At 40.7% G+C, this 22,062-nt stretch overlaps 1 protein-coding gene and 1 long non-coding RNA gene across 5 annotated transcripts in view; one reads left to right on the top strand and one right to left on the bottom strand.

Annotated features, from left to right (window-relative positions):
- Positions 1-1,299: 1,299 nt before the first annotated feature.
- On the bottom strand, positions 1,300-7,942 carry LOC139616479 (somatostatin receptor type 2-like). 2 transcript variants are annotated; one of them, XM_071473598.1, is made up of 2 exons: positions 7,789-7,942; positions 1,300-5,504 (listed from the first exon to the last, which is right to left on the bottom strand). In XM_071473598.1, exon 2 carries the CDS (start codon positions 5,459-5,461, stop codon positions 4,349-4,351), a length of 1,113 nt encoding a protein of 370 aa, XP_071329699.1. In that variant the 5' UTR covers positions 5,462-5,504; positions 7,789-7,942; the 3' UTR covers positions 1,300-4,348. The 2 variants fall into 2 exon arrangements, with proteins under 2 accessions (XP_071329699.1, XP_071329698.1); XM_071473597.1 differs by lacking the exon at positions 7,789-7,942 and adding an exon at positions 7,441-7,782.
- Positions 7,943-8,314: 372 nt separating this feature from the next.
- LOC139616506 (uncharacterized) overlaps positions 8,315-22,062 on the top strand; it is a 115,369-nt gene continuing 101,621 nt past the window's right edge. The window contains exon 1 of one of the 3 annotated variants that reach the window (XR_011688175.1): positions 8,315-8,896. This is a non-coding gene — a long non-coding RNA (uncharacterized lncRNA). The remainder of the gene's footprint in view (positions 8,897-22,062) is intronic. The other 2 variants (XR_011688181.1, XR_011688187.1) reach the window with 2 other exon arrangements.

The following is a 22,062-nucleotide window of genomic DNA, read 5'->3' as shown; positions in this document are numbered from 1 at the left end:
AGGCGATCATTTGAGATATATAGAGGGTAAAACACATTGCACGCATATGGGCACTGTGCGGCCACAGCCTGGCTCTGAATTCATCAGTGTAAATCTTCTCCATGGCAACTGTGTGGCTGGTGTAGACCGGTGTGGTTCGTGGTGTGTCTTGCCTCTGCAGTGCAGTAAACCCAGTGCTCTATTCAATCAGTATGCTGTCAAGTCAGACTTTAGATAATGCACATACACATCAGGGTGTTGTGGTATGTTTTGTTTGAATATCACTGATTGTGTATGTATTAAAAAAAAAATACAGAATTAAAAAATATTCACTCATGTATAAGATGAGGGCCCTAACCTATCACAAAGTAATGCCACATTAAAAAAAAAAAAAAAAAAAAACCACAACCCCTGGTTGTTTAGCTGCTCTGTAATTGCAAACAAACATGCATATCCTTTGGTCTGCTGCAGAACCTCAGCTAGAGGACAACAATGGGTTTCTGAACAGTAAAATCAAAGACTTGTGAAAATGGTCGCACTATGGTTTTGATGTATCATGGAGCAGTTAAGGCCACCCAAGGACATTCAGGGACGCAGCTGAAACGAAAAGGAAGAGGAGAGCTTCATTATCCGTTTCAGTGATTAAACTCAGAACAAAACTGGAATGTGTATGCGCTGTTCTTTTTTTTTTTTGTTGTGTCGTTCTTCCATTTATGCCTCCCTTCACTGGGACTATATTACCAGGATGTGAAGTGCTGTAGTGTATCTGAGCCATACCAACTGAGTGAGTGGCATTTAAAGCTGTCTGCTGCGCGGTTCCTGTATTGCTGCTGCCATGGTATTGTCATGGTGGAACAAGAGAGCACAGCAAAAGGAAAAGACCCTCTTGTTTATCAAGAGCTGACGGCTGAACACAGTGAAACTCAGTGTTGTATTTCTGGCTCATGAGCAGATGTTGTTTATGATTTTGGCGCCACTCTGTGGTCAAACCCAAAAGCACAACACAGTCTGAGTCTGCATTCAAGATTGTGTCATTTCAGACTGAAAAGGAATTTATAATCCTTCAAAGAGACAGCCTCACATTAAAACATGTTTTTGTGCAATTGGTATAACATGCAGCACATTTCTACAGTATTGAGACATAATTAATATCAGCTGAAAGATTACACGTGACAAGCTTAAACTTGTGCATTTATGATTTGCCATGAGGTGTAATTATTTTTGAAATAATTGTAATGTGAAAAATCCAAACTTTATGTGAAGTAAACATATCTTACAATTAATTAAAAGATTTTTTTTTATTAATTTAATTGGCTTTTATTTGCTACCTTTTATTATACATTTCCTTCAGAGGGGACATTTCACAATATTCCACCAAAAGATTGACTGTATGCTTCTTATTCTTTATTTAGTTTCAACACAACTATACACAGTCTTTGCTCCATCAGACATGGTGTTTCAGTTTTATTAACAGAGCGGAAACTGGAAGAACATGCATAATGCACAGAAACAATACAAAATTGGACACTGGTCGTAAAATTTTGTCTTTTAGCGTTAAAAAAAAAAGAAGCTTATGATAAAAACCACACTGAAGTCTTACACCAATACCATGTAGAAAATCTGCAATGTAGTCTTAAATTTGCAGATTATTAAAGACGATGAAAAATACAACATGAGCAATAAGAGAAACGTTTGCCAGAATTCTAATTACTTACAACAACTCTTAACACAGCTGGATGATATTGTACAACTTATGCATGTCCAGTCTGCATTAACTAACAGTATATAATCACACCGTCCAGTCTTCTGTAGTATCTGCTACTATGACACTTACAGCATGATGTTTGGTTTGCTCTGGCTCACATTTTCTACTGCACACTAACACAAACGATACACCTTGTACTGCTTTAATGTGACTGCCAGGTGGTGGTCTTGATGCAGGCGTTATTGTTTGTTTTTTCTTCATGTCTACATTCATAATTCATGTCCAGAGTCCTCTCTCTCTCTATTATTATTATGCTAATGAATTTAACCATGGGACCGACACCCTTAGTCGCTGTTGCTATGGAAATAGAGGACACTAAAGGTGTGTCATGTCTTTCAGTGGTAATAAGATGTTACAGGCTGAATTCAAGAGAACTGCAGAGACAGAAATTGGATATGGAATTTGATTAGTCATGGCTTTGGGGAATGTGTGTGTGTGTGTGTGCGCGCGCGCGCGCGCACTTCTCTGTCATGCATCATGCCTGTCTTACACATGAAGAAATTATATGCACACATTCAAAACATGATTAGAGTTCTATGGATGTGTTGAATATATATGTATATAAATATATTCTAATATCAATAGTTATACATATTTTACTTTACATTTCTGCCAGAGACTGGCTGGGATGTTGAAATCAATGTGAAACACACACACACAGAGTCCCCATAATGTGACTATGTAAACAGATTTTGATCACCTGGACCACACACACACTTGCACTTTGCACATTAATAATAATCTGTCACTGGCTTTATTATATGAGGGGGAACTTGCACATGTAGAGTAAAGGTTTAATAACTCATACACATAGTAATCCGATTACAGCAATATACAGGGAGTCATGGGATGGCAGGATGAACTGTGGCCTCCTCGAGCAGCACAGTGATGATGATGATGATGATGATGATGATAAGGGAACACCAGAGCCTTTTGAGGATAAGTGTTCTAGCCCTTCACAAATTCACATCTCCCAGGCACCATCCTCTTAAATGCCACAGATTATAATAGGAGGATGGGTCAGTGTCAGCATGCAAAGTGTTTATGAGTAGCTCTTTGTGGGAAGTCCCTCATATTCTCTCGCGGAGTAACAAAAAAGTCATAATAGACACTTACCACACAGTGTTCTCTGTAATACAGCACAGTGAAACAAGACCAAACTGAACATATGTGAAAAAGAAAATGAGTTTAAATTAAACATAAAAACTGTCTCCCTGTGCCTCACTACATCTAGGAGAGTGACACATCTTCTTCTAATAGCTCTACCCAAACAGGGGAACTGTGTGTCAGTCACAGACTGACCTCTGACCTCTGGGGCACACTATAACCATGGGGAGATTGGTAAACAGGAAATGGGAGTAAAACAACCATTCATGAAATATTATCTCAGCAGGTTGTATGCTCTCAGATGAAGCTGAGCCAATACTCCGCATTTATACTGAATAATTTATAATCATGCAGTGAGGCATTTTGATAAAGGCAGCTCCAGAAACATTATTACATGATATACATAAATAATGGTAAATAGACCCTCATAAAGAACAGCTCCTAATAGAAATCCAGTCAAGCAGAAACAAGCATACAGTGACATTATTTTATATGATACAACACAGTAGAAGAGTTTCTATACATTGTAGCAGCACTTTGGTTAGAGGCTAGCTTGGTATATTGACCAAACCATTGACATATTATAAATTATGCACATAGCTATAATGAAACAGGGAAAAAAATGACACAGCACAGAATATTTGACCACTGACTGAACATTGCTATTCACATTTCCATTTGACACATTTGTCTGACAAAAAAAAAACTGCTCACATAAATTAGAAAACAGAACATAAGAATCGGTGGCACTTACATTTATTATGCTCTGTGTTTGAAAGCATCATCACTTATTTACAAGAGTTTGAAAACTAAATGACACTAAATATAAAATTCTCTGACTTTGTACACAGTGTCTCTGCCTATTTTCTGCACAGTTATTTAAAGTCAAAGCGCTCTCCGGAGAAAACGACCTGCAGATGAGATAGCAACAAAAGCATATGAGCACATTGTTATGTTGTTATTTTTGCACAACACGAAGCAAATTGAAACCTGGCACAGGCACTCTGCTGTGAACTAATCCTGGGTCTCCAGGGAAAACTCATTTCACCCAGGAGACCGTTTGCAAGTGGGTGTTAGTGTCCATTCTACCTTACTCCAAAGTCAATACACTAAAGACAAACAGTCAGACAGATTTGATTTTCATTTCATTTACAGGACAGAGCAAACATTTGTATGAACTTGTGATTATGTTATAATGGATTTGTGTACAGCCAATGAGTCCCAATAACGTGCCAGAGGCAGAAACAGTCCAGTTCAACATCTTTTTGATTTTTTATCTCTGTTGGTGCTTTGCCCTCCTTGATAAGTGACATGTTTCTCTCTGAACTCCTTGTTTAATATTTAATAATCTCCCCTCTGAAGTGACCTTGGAGACATTCATAATTCGTGACTGTTTCCAATTTCAGAGAGATGGCTGTCTGCATGTGTGTCTGCGTGTGTGTCTGCGTGTGTGTCTGTGTGTGTGTGTGTGTGCGCACAAGTTCAATCACCCTCCTCTCAGATGCTGGTCTGTAGGTCGCCATTCAGCAGAGTACTTTGGGTCTCCGTCGGGTCATTCATCATACGAGATTTATCCTGTCGGCTATCGCTGCGCTCAACCTCGTCCAGCCCTCCCACCTTCTTAAGACAGAGAACGTTCTGGAAACTCTTCTTGAAGTTCTCTGACAGGAAAGCGTAGAGGATGGGGTTGGCGCAGCTGTTAGCGTATCCTAGCACCACCACAAAAGCAAAAGTGCTCCTCAGGATGGGTGTGGTGCTGATGGTGCCCGTTACCGAGGTGACGTTGAAGATGTAGAAAGGCAGCCAGCAGAAGACGAACACCGCCACCACAATGGACACCATCCGAGTCACCTTCCTCTCTGAGCGCTTCCTCTTGGACGAGCCCACACGGATGCCTGAGGACTTCACCTTGATGATGATGAACAGGTAGCAGAGGCAGATGACCATGAGGGGCAGGAAGAAGCCCAGGATGAAGGTGTAGAACATGAACCCTGTGTAGTAGGCCTCTTGAGGCTCAGGCCACACGATGGTACAGAAACAGCCATCGTGTTTTGTGATGATGCCGCTGTAGATAACAATAGGCAGGTTAACCATCAGCGACACCCCCCACACCGCTAAGTTAATAGTCTTGGCCATGCGAGGCTTGCGCCACTTTGTGGATTTAATTGGATGCACCACAGCGAGGTAGCGGTCAATGCTCATGACCATCAGGCAGAAGATGGAAGTGAACTGGTTCAGGGAGTCAACCGTCATCACCACCCTGCAGAGCACAGGACCAAATGGCCAGTGGACCAGCGCCAGCTGGATGGCGATGAATGGCAGGCCCAGCATGAAGAGCACATCAGCCACCGCCAGGTTGAGGATGTAGATGTTGGTGACTGTCTTCATCTTGGCGTAGCGCAGGATGACGTAGATGACGAGGGCGTTTCCACAGAGCCCCACAGTGCAAACCAGGAAGTACATGCAGGTGATGACCACCGTGCTGATTCTGTTGAAGCTGTGGTCTGTGTAGTTCCCATGGAGGTCAGACTCATTCACCTGCATGAAGCTGTCATACATGAGGTGGTCCGACAGGTTCGGAGGGGATGATGGGAAGATCCAGGTGTCCATGATGCCTCAGTCTCTCTCTCTCTCTCTCACTATGGCATCCCACCTGCAAACGTTGAAGACCTATGTCAATAACAGAGTAAGCTACTTCTCAGTGACCTCTGTTATAAATGATTTTTACAGTCCTGACAGTTACGGTCTAGCAGACAGACCTCTTGAATTATTGATTTTGATATTGATTTCATACTCTTGAAAGGAAGAAAAGCAAGCTCTGTATCTGTATCATTTTCATCAGATATTGACTGGGATCTCTCTTCCGTCCTCTATTCAGACCACTTGGTAATGGATGTGAGTGTGCTGAACCAAATGATGTGAATGGAACAAGTGGCTATCACATGGCATTTTGCGAGAACACATTGCACATGGATGAGGAGACACGTTACGATAATCTCTGTGATGTCATAAATCGGAACGACAGCTTTTCTTTTCAGCGCTTTCAGACCTTTGCAGTCAGTTGTGTCCTTTTGCTACTCACCCTTATGGAAAGCACTACCTATGGGGAATTTATAGATTTTTAGACAGATTTTACATCTCGATCCTCTATCTTGAGAACAGACCTGACTGATAGCATTTGTAAGGAAAGGCACCTCAGGATCTAAGGCAGTGATTTCTACTGGAGGCCAGTGTGTTTATTCAGTCTGGCGCTGCTACTGAGGGAAATCACTCCACACACCCTTTAGTCATAAGCTCTCCCCGGGGAAATGCTCATCCCTCACATGCTGCTAAATGACCAGCTATGGCTGGTTATACTGAATTCTTTGCTGACACATTTTTTTTGTAATTTATTAGGGGGTGGGCATGGACGTAAATTAAACCCAGCCTAAGTAATTGAATGAAGGGAATCACTGTACTGCCAATAGCCTTTGCTGCAGTCAGACTGAAGTGCTTGTCGCTGTCAATGCACGGGAGGCAAACATGGTCTGACAACTTAGTTTGGTGCCAATAACATAAGAGGTTTCATTATGACGGTTTATCATTTTCACCATGGCAGCAGCACATGATGGACCCTACCTGAAGCCTTGTTTTTGGTGAACAGGTGAGTGTGTGTTAGTTAAAGGGTCGCCCACGGTGACAACATCGCCTGCTTGTGTAGTCTAACTGTGCCTTGTCTGAGTCAGGTGGATGGACAGAATATTGCATAATGTAACAGTTGGAAGCTCATTGGGAGAAACATGTTTTGCTTGTCTTACATAAGATAAACAAGCATATAATTAATTATTCCCACGGAAACAAAACAAAAAAAACAACAACCCAAAAACAACACAATACCCTCTTCTAACACTTCTGTTGCTGTGGTGAACCGCAAATAGAATCTATCACAAATCACTGATTTGGTATGAATAATATTTTCCTCTATATCATGAAATATTGTTTTGTGATTAGTTAAATTGCCGTAGTTGAGGCACTGTGCAACAGGTATTCTCACTGTGATCAACACCACAGAGCCAGCGCAGTCAAAACAAATCTGCTCTGACATCAGATCAAACACTCTTTTGAGAGAGTGGCCACTTATTTCTTCCTTCGTGTAGTCTTTTTCTCCTCTGCTGAGAACTCAAGGCCACGAATTCTGCTCTAACTTTTGCTCCAGGGGTCTTAAACGTAGGATATTCAGCTGAATACATAAATTAACACACGCTCAGTTTTTTTTTTTTTTTTTTAAATTTACATTGTAGGCAAAATGCAAAAACCCAGATGAAGATTTTATCTGGTTTATTGACATCACATTTCCTTCAACACACATGCACGAACACGATCAGTTCACTAGTTCACAGTAAAACTGCAGACTGGAGGCACTGCAGCGGATACTGGCGAGTGCTTCAGATGTCGAACACGCTGAGTTTTGCAAATTGTAACAACTGGAAATGGATCGATCACATCAACCTGGTAGACGCACGTATCCAAAATGCATGTAGGCTACTGCCCAATGCGCGTCCGTGACAGTTCACCATTCACTCCCAGAGTCAACCAAAGTATCGCCTTACCTGTAACTGCTGATCTACTGATCACTAAGCACAAAAATGCGCCACTTCTCCACGGACTGAAGTATGTCACTATTTATGGGAGATCCGTCTTCTTCATCTTCAAATATTCCCCAAGTTTGTCTCACGGGCATCGAAGTGAGGGGGGGAAAAAAAAAAAAAAAAAAAGCTCTCTCCAATGTGAATTTCCCTTTTTTTTTTTTTAAAGAATAACACCGCGCATAATCGCACAGGTGTATGAAATACAAACGCCCCTCGCCGGGGTCGGAACGAAGCGGCGCCGTGGCTGACTCCAGCTGGAGATGTTTGAGGACTCGTATGAACCGCGCCGAGGAGGCGCCGCAGACTCACCTCTGAGCGAAGGAGAGGCTGTGTCTCCTGAGACCCAGAAGCCACTCCTGCATACAGATAGGCTCGGTTTACGTGGAGCATGCACTCAAATGGCACCTTAAGATTTACCGAGGCAGGCAAGAAGAAGAAGAAGAAGAAAGCGTCAGAACAGTTAGATAAGGTGACGATTAAGTCTTAAAAAAAAAAAAAAAAAAAAAAAAAAAAGAGGTAATCTTTCAATCAAATTAACCAATTAACTTTACCAGAGGAGAGAAGGGCTTCGGGGATATGTAGCCTAATGCTTGTTGCGTGCTTTGGCAACATTCACACTTGTTTCCTACAAGGAGCAATAAACTTGTCTTGTTGTAAAAAACAGTTTGTGCTCTTGACATTTAGTTTTCCTTCGATCACTTGGGCTTGCAAAACATGTTGAAGTTCAAAGTGATGACCCCTTGGACACATATGAAAAAGTGACAGAGTGATGCAATTTATTTGCTTCGTCCATTCATCACACTTTCCGCTGCAAGGCCACTTTTGACCTTAGTGAGTAAAAATATGAACATATTTCATATTATTATTTCATTCTACATGATACTTTTTTTTTTTTTTTTTTTTTTGCATTCAGACTTCAGTTGAGATATCTTTGGGGCCTTTAGACTTGTCTGAAGCCAGACCCACCTCTGTGCCACCAGAGGCGAGGAGCCGTATCGCAAGTCCACGTCAGAATATCACCTTTAATTTGCCTCCAGCCATCAGAGGCAGCACCGAGCTCCTAGATACCGAGCAGCACCCTAATTACGCGGCGTGGGTTCCCATCCATCATCGGAACAAGTATTGTCTTCAATTATGGTATTATTGCGTCACTAAGAACACAGAAGTAGAGAAATAAGTTTTGGAGGGTGCTTGTGGTCTCTCTTGGTGGCTGCAACTCTCTTCACATCAGCTTTACCCAAGCATTGGATTCTCCTCATTATGTCCAAACAGCTGATTATGATGACAGTGATAAACCAAATCCAGGCTCCAAAAACATCCCTCATGACAGAGGTAGACAGAGATGTCCATTGTCTTTCAACACATCACCGCACTCTCAGCTTCTGACTGAGATCCTCCTCAGTGCACTCACAGTGGGGTAAGTTAAATTCACCATCTCTCAGTCTGATATATTGGTATTATCGACATGCAAAGCTTTGTAGGTGAAGTTAATGGGCAGTGTTGACAGAAAGCTGTAGTGTAGCATGTTCTTGTGTTGTGTGGTTTTCTTTTGTGTGAGGACTGTCATGCTGTGTCGCAGCTGGCATTTTAAAGTGTGACCGTGAGTGTGTGTTTTTGAGCAGGAGCTGTTTGTCAAAATGTTCCTGTACGTGCAGATTTTTGAAGAGTTTTTTTTTTTTTTTTTTTTTTTTGAGAGCCTTGCGAACTGCGAAGCATTTGTTTCCATTAACTGCATTGTCAAACCCTTTGGCAGCATCTGTCAACTCAACAAGTGGTACTCTGCAAGTGGCTGTGAAGGAAACCATGTGACTGCAGTGAAATTGTATGGGGCGTTGGTGAATTTGATGGCATTAGGGTGGAGCTGCAGGGAGGTAGATGAGCTGGCAGGTCTGCCTTCAGTGGCCTCGTGTCCTCCATCTGGTCCAGCTGGTTCTTGACCCAATATCAACATCAAAATGAATATGACATGTCAGATATCATCTTCTGTGACCTTAAATCACGGCTTCAACTTCACAGTAATGTGTTTGGTATAGGCTTATTTAATTACCACTTGACTCGCATGTGTAAGTTGAGCTTAATTCTGTTGAAATAAACAGGGCAGACCTGCTTGTATGTGAGAGTTTGTGCTCAGTGAGTTCACTGATGCAGGATGTAGCAGCGGCAGTGACTTTTTCATCAAGCTGGAAGGCTCATTTATAGACACTGAATCTGCTGCTTAGCTGTCACTGCAAACTTCAGAGCAGCATCAGAGGTGAAAAGGTCCTTCACACAGCTCGTCGCCTCAGTTGGGATCCCGAAGCAACCAAAAATGGAGGAAAAGTTAGTTTTCCGTCTCTCCACTGAGCCTCCATCACTTCAGTTAGCACAGGTGAGGGGTGGGCTGAGCCAGTGCGAAGTTGAGAAGTGAAGCCTATATACTGAGCAGACAGAAGTCGGCCCCTTTTGAAAAACAGTTTTATCCCTGGCCTGTAGTTCCCTATTAAGATGCTTCCAGTGATGGAATATGCCAGATACATTTTTGTTTCTGTTGCCTGACTGTCAGTGAGGATTAGCAGGCTCTTGTTTTTAGATGAAAAAGCAGCAATGATGTTGAAGAACCTAAAGAACATTGACTTATGTGTCATATTATCGCAGTATTCCCAGAACGCATTGACTATGACTCACTGTCAATCTGAGGAAGATGTGAAAAAAAAAGGGCTGCATTAAAACCGTATTTCTGACTTGTAGTTAATTTGCAATGTCCTTTAAAACACAATTTCATTATTTAAGCTGTGCAAAGCAATTTATTAATTATTTTTCCATAAATAGCGATTCAGGGAAAAGAAAGTACTTGAGCCCTGTGTTATCAATAGATAATTGTTACCTCTGTGCCTTTACAGTTCACTGGAGCCCACTAAACACTGATTTAATCCACATTACTGCTAAGTTCATCTTAACTGCTGAAGAGAGACAATCGTATGAAATGATGGGAGTCAGTGGTAGTTTCTCTCACCCTGTGTGGAGGTTTGGTGTTTACATGGACGCTGTGTGCAGCAGGTGAAAAGGTCACAGGGGAAATTAAACAGATTAAGTAGGAAAATCTGTCATTTATTAGTTCCTTTGCCATGAGGCGCAATCAATGATCCATTAACCTGATTTTGTGTTGAATACTATATTGCTAATCTAAAGCGATATAATGACTTTGACGTGACATTTTAACATTAACCAGATGTGTGTTTTCATGTTGGTGATGATAAAAAAAAAAAAAAAAAAAAAGTCTTATTGATAACACCTTTCTACTGTTTATCAGGATGCTCAGGGTGAAACAAGCATGCCAATACTTGTTGGCTTTGAGTGATGTCTGGAGTGAAACCATGATGGCGCCCTGGGTTGATTATTAGCGGTGATATAATGCAGGAGAGAGCTTGAAGCTCAGGTCTGTATTTTCTTTCTAATTACTGAGGCATGATCAAGCACCAATTTGGTTCAGGGCCCTGAATTGAAAGTATTGATTATACATCCTGCCAGGGTAAATTGACAATTAGTAGCCTGAGGCAGCTGCAAAATATTCAGCGCATCCTACTGATGCTTTTGGCGTTTTTGTAATGATTCCTCTGTGAGAGAAATAAATTAACCAGGTGTACTGGAAGATATTGCAGCAATATGTAAGCACACAAGAAAAGGTAGTCCTTCGGTGGCTTCAATCTAACTTTTTCCCATTTTCAGATTTATCAGGAGAGGAATAAGACTTGAAGTTGGTGGATATTGCTTTGATGGATCAAAGCAATATGCCTTTTCTGTTTGATGTTACCATAGATTCAGTGACTGTCCTTCCTCTTAGAGATGCTACATGTTGATGGTTTTTTCTAGAGGGTATGTTAGAGAGTGCCTCTTGCATCCACATCATGATACTGTCGAGTGAGCCACTTCATGCGTTTTGGTTTTTTTTTTTTTTATAATGATACATGCCCTTTTAGGGCTAAATGGATAACAAAATGTTAATCAACCACAAAGTCATTCTCTCACACCCCCTCTCATCTTTAATTATCAGGGTGTGACGTCACTAAGCTGCTGATGTCATGACCCTCCTCAGTTTGAAAGCTAACGGTCGTCATGGATTGAATTCAGTTCTCTTTACCCATCAATTATACTGTGGCATTATTATTATCGTGTGCTCGTAGAGAAATGGTCAGTGAAAGTCAGACTGAGATGCAAAATCACCATCAATAGACACAAACAGAATTGCCAACCAATAATATTGTAAATGATTATACGTATATGATGAGGTGTCTGAGGTGACTTCTCTAAATTGCTTTAACATTTAGTTAACTATCAAGAACAGCAGGAAATCCTCACATCTTAGAAGCTGGAACCAGAGTAAGCGATTATTCTGTCAGCAAAATAGTTGCCATTTCATTTTCTGTCCGACTACTCTACCCTTCTCTACCAAGACTGTTTTCTTATTTTTGAAATATCTCAGAGTATATCATTGTGCTTATATGACCATTTAACACAGAGTGGAGATCTGCTGTCTTCATCTTTATATTATTTTTAAAAGTACTGAAGCATGAATGTTGAATATATTTTGCATAGTCATTTAGAAAACTATAACTTCCAGAAATATCTTTGAGGCATTCCAACGTTTGATTTTAATTTGGCATCCTGTCAGAAATGGTATAAAGACACCAATCTGCTCTTATCAAAAACAAAACAAAACGGCAGTCTCAGTCATGAGCCTCAGCCGACTTGTACAGTCTGCTCTGTGTGTACTCTTTACACATTGCTGCGTATTTACATAAAATGAGGCTGGCTGCGGTGATAAAGCCTGCGGAGGCCAACTCTGGCTCCTCACCGTTCTGGTGACTGGGTGATTCTAGAGGATGTTGATCTGCATCCTTCACACTGGTGTTTTTCCCAGTTGCCCTGTTCAAAAAGCAAGTACCAAGAGAGATTTGTTCCTCATGTCTTTGTTGTTGTAACACACCCTTTACATATGTTTCTTGATTTTGGTGAAATATATATATTTTTTGCCTTACCAGTCTTAGATTCTGACACGGCTCGCTTTAGTTTCTCAGAATATTTTCACAAAACCTCCATAAAGAGCAGTTCTGAGACATTCGTGATGCAGAGTGTCTGTCGAGGCTGTGTCACACAGTGTTGTTCTAATTTTATGCTGAGTTTTAAGATTCATGTTATTGTTTGTCACCGCTTACTGACTCATAATGGATATTCTGCATTACCAAATTTTTTGTCTGCCATACTGTGCAGTTTGAGACCATTCTACTTCCCATGTATGATCATTTTGCAGATTTTGTTTCAGATTTTGCTATTTGCCATTTGTCTTTGAGTGTTTTTGACTTTACTGAGTGTTTTTGACTTTACCTGATATTCTGTCAGCCCCTGTAGATGTGATGAGTTGGGACTGTGAGGTGCGTGATTTCCTGAATTCGTGAAGCACAGGTGTGTGTCTTTTGTTGTTTCTAGCAGGTACAGATGTGACACTGCAGGTGATAAAAACAATGGGACCAAACACTGTGGGTCTGTGCTGCCTACAGAAATGTGGCGACCATGTGGAATGTGGATTCACTGGAGTGACGAGTGTTTGACACAGAATATAAATACTAACTAATCACACACTCCCCATAATAGATGTGCCAATGACATCTGACAAATTGGCATGCTAAATCGGAATGAATTGCACATTAATCTGTGTGGTTGCACTTCTTCATCTAAAATTGGATTATGAATGAGTTTGTGATTGAATTTATGGGTAAAAGTTGAGGTGACAGCGCAAACTTCACAATGACTAATTATCAGAATGGGCTTTTGTGTCACAGCTGCAGCTCGGGCGTAATTGAACACGTGTTTTGTAACTGATCATGCTGTGCAATTACACAAACACTTCACACAGTGAAGAGAGCTGAATTCCGTAGCATGTCCCCACAACCGCTGATCTACCTCTTGCCGCCTGTTTGTGTATAATAGCTGACAGCTGGTCAGTTCCTGGCCTGGCTGGAAGTGTGCTCTCGGAGCCTCAGAGGCCTGTCACAACCTGTTATCTGGCATGCAAAGCAGTGGCTGCTCACAGTTTTTTTTTTTTTTGTTTACGGTGCAGGGGAGCTAAAACAACTGCCTGTTCCAGGGCAGTTAAGTGTGATTGATTGTGTTTGCTCCGTGTCGTGGCACCGGACTTTTTAAGGCTCTCAGATTCAATCCCTAACTCTCCTTAATTCCCTTTTTGTAACAGTGGCAGGCAGCAAATGTTTTTCATCACATTCATCCTCACAGCATTAAAGATCAAACAGAAGAATGTGCTTGATGAGTTAGACAACAGATTAGAGACCACAACATCTAAAGACCTGACATGAAATCAATGTTTATTGTGCCGTTTGTTACCTTGTGGACTCTGCGTTTCTATTTTGGGTGGCACTTTGTGTTTTGCTTTTGAGTTTAAATTCCCGCTACGTTAATTTGATTTTCCTTTTGGTTATGCATACACATGTTTTATTTCCAGTAGAACATACTAATTAAAATGTAAATGAAGCCTTTGAATGCTCAGTACTATTTTCAGACTTCAAGATCAGTGCCATGTCTGAGCTTGGCAGCCAGCTCACAACCTTTTTAGATGTATGTGGATCGGCATCTGAAAGTCTTCACTGCAGCGCGTCTCCAGGGTTAACAACAGTACAGACCATTGAACCACATTTTCCTTCCATGTACTCAACATTTTCTTTTCTTCTTGCTATAGATTTAACAGACCTTGAAATTGTTCTCGTCCACTTTTCGTGCCAGGCTTTAAAAAGAGTTTTATCAACTTGTCAGTCAAAACTGTGACACTGTCCGACTTACATTCCCTTTCAAGGATTAATGGCTGGTGGTAGAGACATTAATCATTAAAATTAATCTTTTGAAGATGAAACTATTCATCAAACACTTTGTCTAAGTTTCTTTTTCTCTTTGGCTAACCTGCCATTTGGGCCCAGATGTTTCTGTTTTTGAAAACTGCTGTAGCTGTAGTGTAACTGACCTATTCAATAACTAACTCAAACACTGTACTCTCTTGAAAGGTGCTCTATAAATTATATCATTTGTTATTATTACTTAACTGTATATTTGAGGTACTTTCACTCTACTTGAGGATTTCTATTTTATACTACTTCTACTTCCCTACAATTCATACTTTGTACTCCATTACATGCATTTGACAGCTTTAGTTACCTTAGTTACATTAATATGCAAAAGAAACAGTACACGTACACATAAAATACTGTGTAATGCTTGTGTAGAAGAAAATACTGGGAGGCAGAGATCATAGCTAAGTAAAAGAGTCCAATAATATTATATATATGTAACACTAAAAGGTTCATTTTTCTACAATTATGAATAGTGTTACTTTTGATACCATCAGTTTATTTGCTGATACATTCGGTTCTGTATGGATTAAACAATCGAGATATGACGTGTTAATCAGCGATCTTAAGAGGTGCTGGTAGCTGAACTTTGTCACCACTTCCAGGCTTGCTGCTTCCCTCTGCTTCCAGTCTTAATGCTAAGCTAAGCCAGCTGGCTAGCGCTGTGATTGAAAAGTGGCAGTGTCATATGGCAGTAACTGGTGGTAATGTTACTGTTGCTCAACTGGGATATTACACATGAAAACCATATGTCTCTCCGGAACTGCATGTAATTAATTTTCCATAGGCCTCCCACCTCCAAGAATCTTTTTACACCCGTGACATAAATCCCCGAGAGTGTACATCCACACATCATATGAAACCCACACAGCAATGACATGTGAGCTGAGAATTAAGATGAGAAACAAGATGAGTAAGGGAGCTCTTGGTCACTGTGTGCTGCTCTCTAATCTCATGGAAGCAGAATTGCTTTCATTCTTCTTTTCAGAGCCTGGAGATGATAGATAAAGGAGCAGGGAGAGGGGACGGGGGACGGGGGGGGTCAGACTCCTCAGGTGCTCTCTCTCTGAATGAGCTGCAGTGGCACTGACCACCTTGCTTGGCCATCTGTGACTCTTGGGCCAGTGTATAGCAGCATCCCCCTGTCAGGAGTTATAATGTTAGAATCAAGACTCATTGCAGATAAACCTCCTCATTTCACACTGTGGCTTTGTTTTTATTTCTCGTGTCATCTTAGGTTACCAGCTCCACTGAGTCCCAACTTCCCATTATGTGGTGTGCAGGGCTTCCTGTAAAAGAATGGAAAATTGCAACTGCAGCTTCACTTTCCAGTCTTCCCATTTTTCTTTCTTTTTTTTTTTTGCCTGTACTCGCACACAGTGAATGCTAGAAAGTCACTGAACACTGTCACCTCACATTTCGGTTCACTATCCTACTGACACATCAGCAGGAACACTTATTAGTACTCAATACAATTTGGTAATTGTCTCACAAATTGAAAACATTTTTCTCCTGATACCCGCTGGGCTCCTCTCAAAGTTCAGCAATGTGATGAGTTTGTTTGTGGCTCATTTAGAAATCTGCCTGTTGCTGGACTTAAAATGAAGATGTATGATTCTTCTTCTATACATCTTATCCCTGAATTGCCTTGGGGTTGTAGGAAAAGTAATGGAATGTATAACACAACACTAACTTCTTCAGTTCTGTTCCTGCTGTGAAGATAGATTAGAACTTGTGTAAGTGCATAAGAGCTAAATGTTATTAATGATAAAGCAGCAGACTGGCAATGTTTTGTTCAGCATGATGCATGACTCCAAACTTATGAGGGAAAAGAAATCTTGATTAATCTCACATAAAAGTGATAAATGTTCAGGTAAACTGACTGAATTAGCTGCTGTTAAACTGTCTGAATCTTAAGACCTTTTAGTGCTGAATTAGGGCTGAATCGATTCCTTGAGAAACTTTTTTCATAAAAGTCGAGGCAAATTCTTTGCATCGAAGCTTCGTTTAATCCATATGAGTCACTGTTAGAGATGAGGTGATTAGTGTTTTCACGCTAAATCATGGCAAAAATGCCAGACGGTTAGTTTATCATCATCAATCTTTAATTATCACCGTTGTTGTTGTTGTGTCAGTCAAAACATAGGGGAAAGCAGTGACAGCACATACAAACACGCATATTGTTTTCTAATGTCTAATTCTTTAATAAGACAAAAGCAGTTCTTATCCGATTACTTGATCAATGGAATAACTCTGCAGAAGACTCAATTACTAAAATAGTCGATAGCTGCAGCTCTACACTGAATTCTAAATTTGTCCCTTCTCTCTGATCCTTACTACTCCTTATCGAGCACCATGAGACCCATTTAAAAAAATATCAGTTACCTCTCATTGATCTGACAGTAAACCCCATTATTTTGTACCTTGATTTTGAATAGCATAAAGCAAAATGCATAACTAAATAGAAAAAAAAAAAAAAAAAATCCAGTTAGTTGTAGCCTTTAAAATGGAATGGCTGTGACGGCCTAATATATAAATACCATGTGGAAGTATACAGTTATTACCTGAACCTTAAATAAGGTAAATTACAAAACCTGACAACAAACCTGTGTTGAAGACAGTGGGTTCAGAGATATTTGTAAAGACAACAGTGTTTTTTTTTTTAAAGACTTCTCTTGAATTTTGTGAATTATTTTCTTCAAAGGGCCATCTGTATGTGTATGTGTGTGTGTGTGTGTGTGTGTGTGTGTGTGTGTGAAGGAGGCTGTGGTACGGTTAATATATCAGCATTCAGACTGGGGCAGGGGAGGAAGATCTGGCCGCAGCACTGTTCTCGAGGAGAGGTGTAAACAGAATGCACAGCCATCTGCACAACACAGACCTCTCGTCTACCAACTACCACTGACACACCTGCCAATGTTCGGAAAGTAAATTACCACTAGAAGTAGCCTCCGCTCTGGTTCTACATCATGAGTCTTTGGCCATTTGATCTTAATTCATTTAACATCCTTGAAATATTTGGAAATATTACACACATATGTGTGTGATAAATTAAGCCCTTTTCTGTTTGCCTAAGGATGTTTATTCTTTTCAGAAGTGAATTTATAATAAATGCCTGGATTACACTGCAATTTAAGAAATTCATTAAAAATGTGTAACTCCTTATGTCGGAGGACATCTCAGTCAGCTTTTGTGATTATATTTTAAAGGTTAAAGAGTAACTTCTGGGAACGAATTGATCCATTTAGCTTTATCTGCCAATAACGGTCCTGCTTCAGTTGTATGCTACTAAAACGCTGTGTGTATAGACAGATGACTCCACTATTAAGAATATTAAAGGTCCCATATTGTATAAAGTGAGATTTCCATGTCTTTTGATTATAAAGCAGTGACTAGTGACAGTCTAGGTTCAGTATTAATACTCTGAAAGTATCAAAGGGCTCAGTCCACAGAGAAATGCAAACAGCCCGTATTCAGAAACTGAGACTTAAAACGAGCCGTCAATACTTCTGTAAATTTGTGATGTCACAACAAAGCACTCACTGCTCTCAGCCATGCCCCAAGTCCGGCCCACCAGGACCCACCATCCAGTCTTACATGATTTGGTTTCTATGAGTGTTTACCTGAAACACTAACTGCAGAGAGAAGGCTGAGAGAGGGCATGATGAAAAACTCCATTGAGATGCCTTTTAGTACTTAAAACCACAAATATATCTTCTTATGGATGTCGACACTTAAAATAAAACACAGGAAAAGCGTAACAGGGACCTTCAATGTTATACTTGACATCAACATCCACATTTAGAGACCAGGGTGAAAAGATGATTTTTCTTGAAACAGTATAAAAAGAGTTCATGTGGAGGTTCACGCTTCCAGAGTTTATAACATCTGAACTTTATGAGACTTTAAATTGACTTTGATGCTCTCTGTTCAAGCTGCTGTTTGGCTGATATTTATCCCTTGTTGCTCCATCTTATACTCTGCTGTATTTTGCACAACAGGAGCCTTTGCCAGACCTTGTGCTTTGTCCTCTGAGGGCTGTGTTTATGGAACAGTGTACCTCAGCTGGTACAACATCATGTACAAAATGGGTCAAAATTGTCTGAAGCACCTGAGAGGATCCAGTTTACCTTGAATCTCATCTTCCCTTTCCCCGTCTCTCCTTTGTTGTTCAGTGAGTGAATACAGAGCTTAAATGGCACTTAAATTATGATGAACGGCTATGATTCAGTGCACCGTTCCTGAGCCTGAAACTGCTAAAAATACACAGCATCCCTTTTAAAACTCAACCGGGCAGTTTAGCAACAGAAAAGTAAAAACAGGTGCAAGAAACTAGTTATTTAACTCTTTCATATGCCAAGATCCAGCAAAGCCCATAGCCTACAGAATACATTTACAAGACAAATGATAACAAATATTTGTTACAACTTGCCTGCATTCTGAAAGCATCTTCATTCCTCTAATTAAATTAAACATTTTGTTCTAGCTGCTTTTTAGCTTTTCTTTGTCTTCCTTTCTATACTGATGGTAAAATGCTGCAAACATCGCCGCTGCAGATGAGAGAAGAAGCCTCTGTGGCGAACCGACAAGCTTTTTTTTTTTCTTTTTTTTTGTAATCATTCAGTCCATTTCTTATGAAGCCTTTTATGTGCACTCTGTGGTTTGAACTCACCAGGCATTCAGCGGACTGATTCATTTAAACCTAATTGGATGTTATAGGGTAGAAATTATACCTTTGTCAATATTCCTAAGCCTTGTCTGTTAACTGGAAAATGGTCTGTTAAAAATTGCTGGTGTGATTTTGTTGTTGTGGAACACACAGTCATTTCCAGCACATTATAGCTGCTACAATCACATATAATAGCCCTGTAGCTCATGCACACGCGCACATAGGTATCATAGGAGCAGAGTGGTGGAGAGAGAATTGTTCAGCACAAGAAAGGGCTTTTCTGAGTGCCCAGTTTAATAAGGTAGATGAAAAGTAGGCTGCTGTAAGTGAGGGTCTTTGTCTGTCTGTCCAACTGTCCAACTGTCCACCTGTCTGCCTGTGTGTCTGCCATGAGTCGTCTTCAGCTCTGGATTTATTCATGCTTACAATGTGCCCCGTGGCCCCTGTGGGGATTATCTCCGGTGCCATGCATGTGCATATTTATCCTGCTTAAATGCCACTGCCTTGAGTATCTCCAACACACACACACGCAAAGCCTAAGAATATAACATGAAAAATGTTCCCTTTTTTTTTTTTTAAACTTAAACATCAAAACTTGGTTGTGCTTATATTAATAAATGTATATATCTTCTGTTTTTAAGTGAGGCCCAGTTACATAACAGTGTTTACTTTCATGAATCCCTTTGAGGAGATGCTATCTTTGTTCGGAGATATGATTGACTCCATAACACGTGGCAGCTCCATCAAAAAAAAAATCATTGGTGAAGCTGGCTTTGCTGGAAGCACATGGCTTGGTGGTGTTGGCTGTGTGAGCGAGATTAGGGAATTAGTTACACTAAACGTTGCTGGTCTGCCACTTAATGTGGGAAAAAAAAAAGATTTAAATGTCCATGTTACAGAATTCAGAATTGTCAGTTCCTTGCTGTGTGAGGTCGTCTAAATGTTGCTGTGACTCGAGCTGAATCCTGCAGACCAGTGGGAGAGAAGCCAAACTTTGGGCTAAACACAACTTGCTGGTAGCTGTGTCATTTGCTTTTCGTCAGCTACTAGTGGATGGCTTTCTTAAACTCAACTTTAAAGCAAGAATCAATAGTTGGTTTATAAAAATTGCAGAATTGCAGTCGTGATAGACCTACAGCCCATGGCAAAGCTGCCACTTTCTCCTTTAATTAGTGACATCGGGCTTATTTTTCTAAAAGTCTCTTAACAAGTGTCAAGAGTTGAATGTTTTCCCTTTGTTAAAAATGTCCTTGCTGTTATTCAAACTTGTCAGCATTTAGTGTCTGACACAAAAACAAATCCAGACAGGCTGTCTCTAAGATCTCTCCGTCCATCTTGCTTGGTTTCACTCTTTCACTGTTTTCACCTTCGCTGCTTGTTGGTCTGAGGGAGAGATTTGGGATGTGTGTACTGTACATACACTCTGGCTGTCACCTGCCCTGCAGTGGTATCTTCATTTTTTTCTTTTTTTTTTTTTTTTAGGTAAAAATCACAGAATTTAACCTGTTGCCTTGTGCATACTGTGCAGCTGGGAGTGTGACTCTTCATATATATTTTACAGGCTGATAATCCTCAGCCTGAGACAGACTGCTTGCATTTGTTTCTTTATGTATTCATTTAGAGGAAGTAATAATATTTTGTTTATTTTCATGTGCCCGGCGAGTAACAGCTTAGGATTTAGGAAAACTGTATAAGATCTGCGTCATGTTCGCTCGTCGGCGCAGATCACAATCCATGCAGTCCAGGAACAGATGGCTGTGTAAGGAGATACAGAAACATGGCAAATGGCAAAATGAGAGAGGGAGAGCAAGAGAGTTAGAGGTTGTCTTTCCTGTGGCACCAGCGGTGTGTGTTGTCATACACAACCAGAGACACAGACACAGACACAGTTCAGCCGCCTCTGGCAACAGACACTGTTTCAATAAAGCGCCGCCTGCCTCCTAATGAGTCTTTAATATTGAATTAACCAAGAGCATTGTTGTTATTGGAACCTGCCATGTGTTTTGGGCTGTGTAATTGAGGAGGAGATTTGTAAATGGTGCAGTAATGAAATATAAATAACCCAGAATTATATTCAACAAAACAGATTACAAACACAAGGCTGTCAGCCATGGTAGCTAATAGTGTTTGGTATTTAGTATATAGCACCATTTTCTTTGCTTTCACATGAATTATGACTGATTAAAATACTACAGTAACCATATGTGTCGTGTTGTTGCAGTGTCTGACTAACAAATTTGTTAATAGTGACAAATCAACACAGGAAGCTGAGATGGATGGTGTAGTGGTGAGTGCTTTCTGGATTCCCACTGTATAAAGACAATGCCTGAAAGAACAGCCTGCCCACACTTTTCACACCAAATGTTACCCAATAAGAATCCCTTCAAATCACTGTCACATGACGCTGCTGAGAAGAAGAGTCCACAGCTCATTGCTTGTGTCCGCGCAACTCCTGGTGACAGTTTTGCGGTTTGACACTCGGGCCTGCCTCTGTTGAGGTGAAGTGATGTGGATGGATGGGCCTTAAGGAGTGGAAATTGAAAGAGGGACAACATTAGACGTGACTCTGCTCCATTTATTGGGTCCGCCACTGTGCAGGAGACCTCGGTGATTCCAGCGTAAACAGTGTCCATTGATGTCAGCCAGACGAGCCGGTGAGGAGACGGAGATGACACCCTTGTGTCACAGCAGGGCAGGTCATGACAAATACGATCACCTGAGTTTCTCTGTGGAATTTTCAACATTCAGAATAAATGAACTGTGGTTTCATGTTGTAATCAATGCTGGAAACTATAACTCTTAGTAGGCAGAGAAAATCTAAAGAGGCAACAATACAAGCTTGATAATGTCCTGCTTTTCATCCTAATATGTTCCTCTGGATTACAGCTGGGGTCACTTTAACTTGGACCTTTGCGATGTCCATCCTCTGTGGGTAATCTTTTCCACTGTAATTGTGCATGGATTAACCTGAGCAACAATAGCAGCTCAAGTGGGTTGTTTTTGGATTCTATCATAATGACTGGA

Source organism: Trachinotus anak, unplaced genomic scaffold, assembly GCF_046630095.1.
Source record: "Trachinotus anak isolate AG129_WGS33_773 ecotype Australia unplaced genomic scaffold, CSIRO_AGI_Tana_v1 ptg000003l, whole genome shotgun sequence".
In the NCBI taxonomy this organism is placed as follows: domain Eukaryota; kingdom Metazoa; phylum Chordata; class Actinopteri; order Carangiformes; family Carangidae; genus Trachinotus; species Trachinotus anak.
Note: the sequence above shows the minus strand (reverse complement) of the source record. Positions and strands in the feature narration are given on the sequence as shown.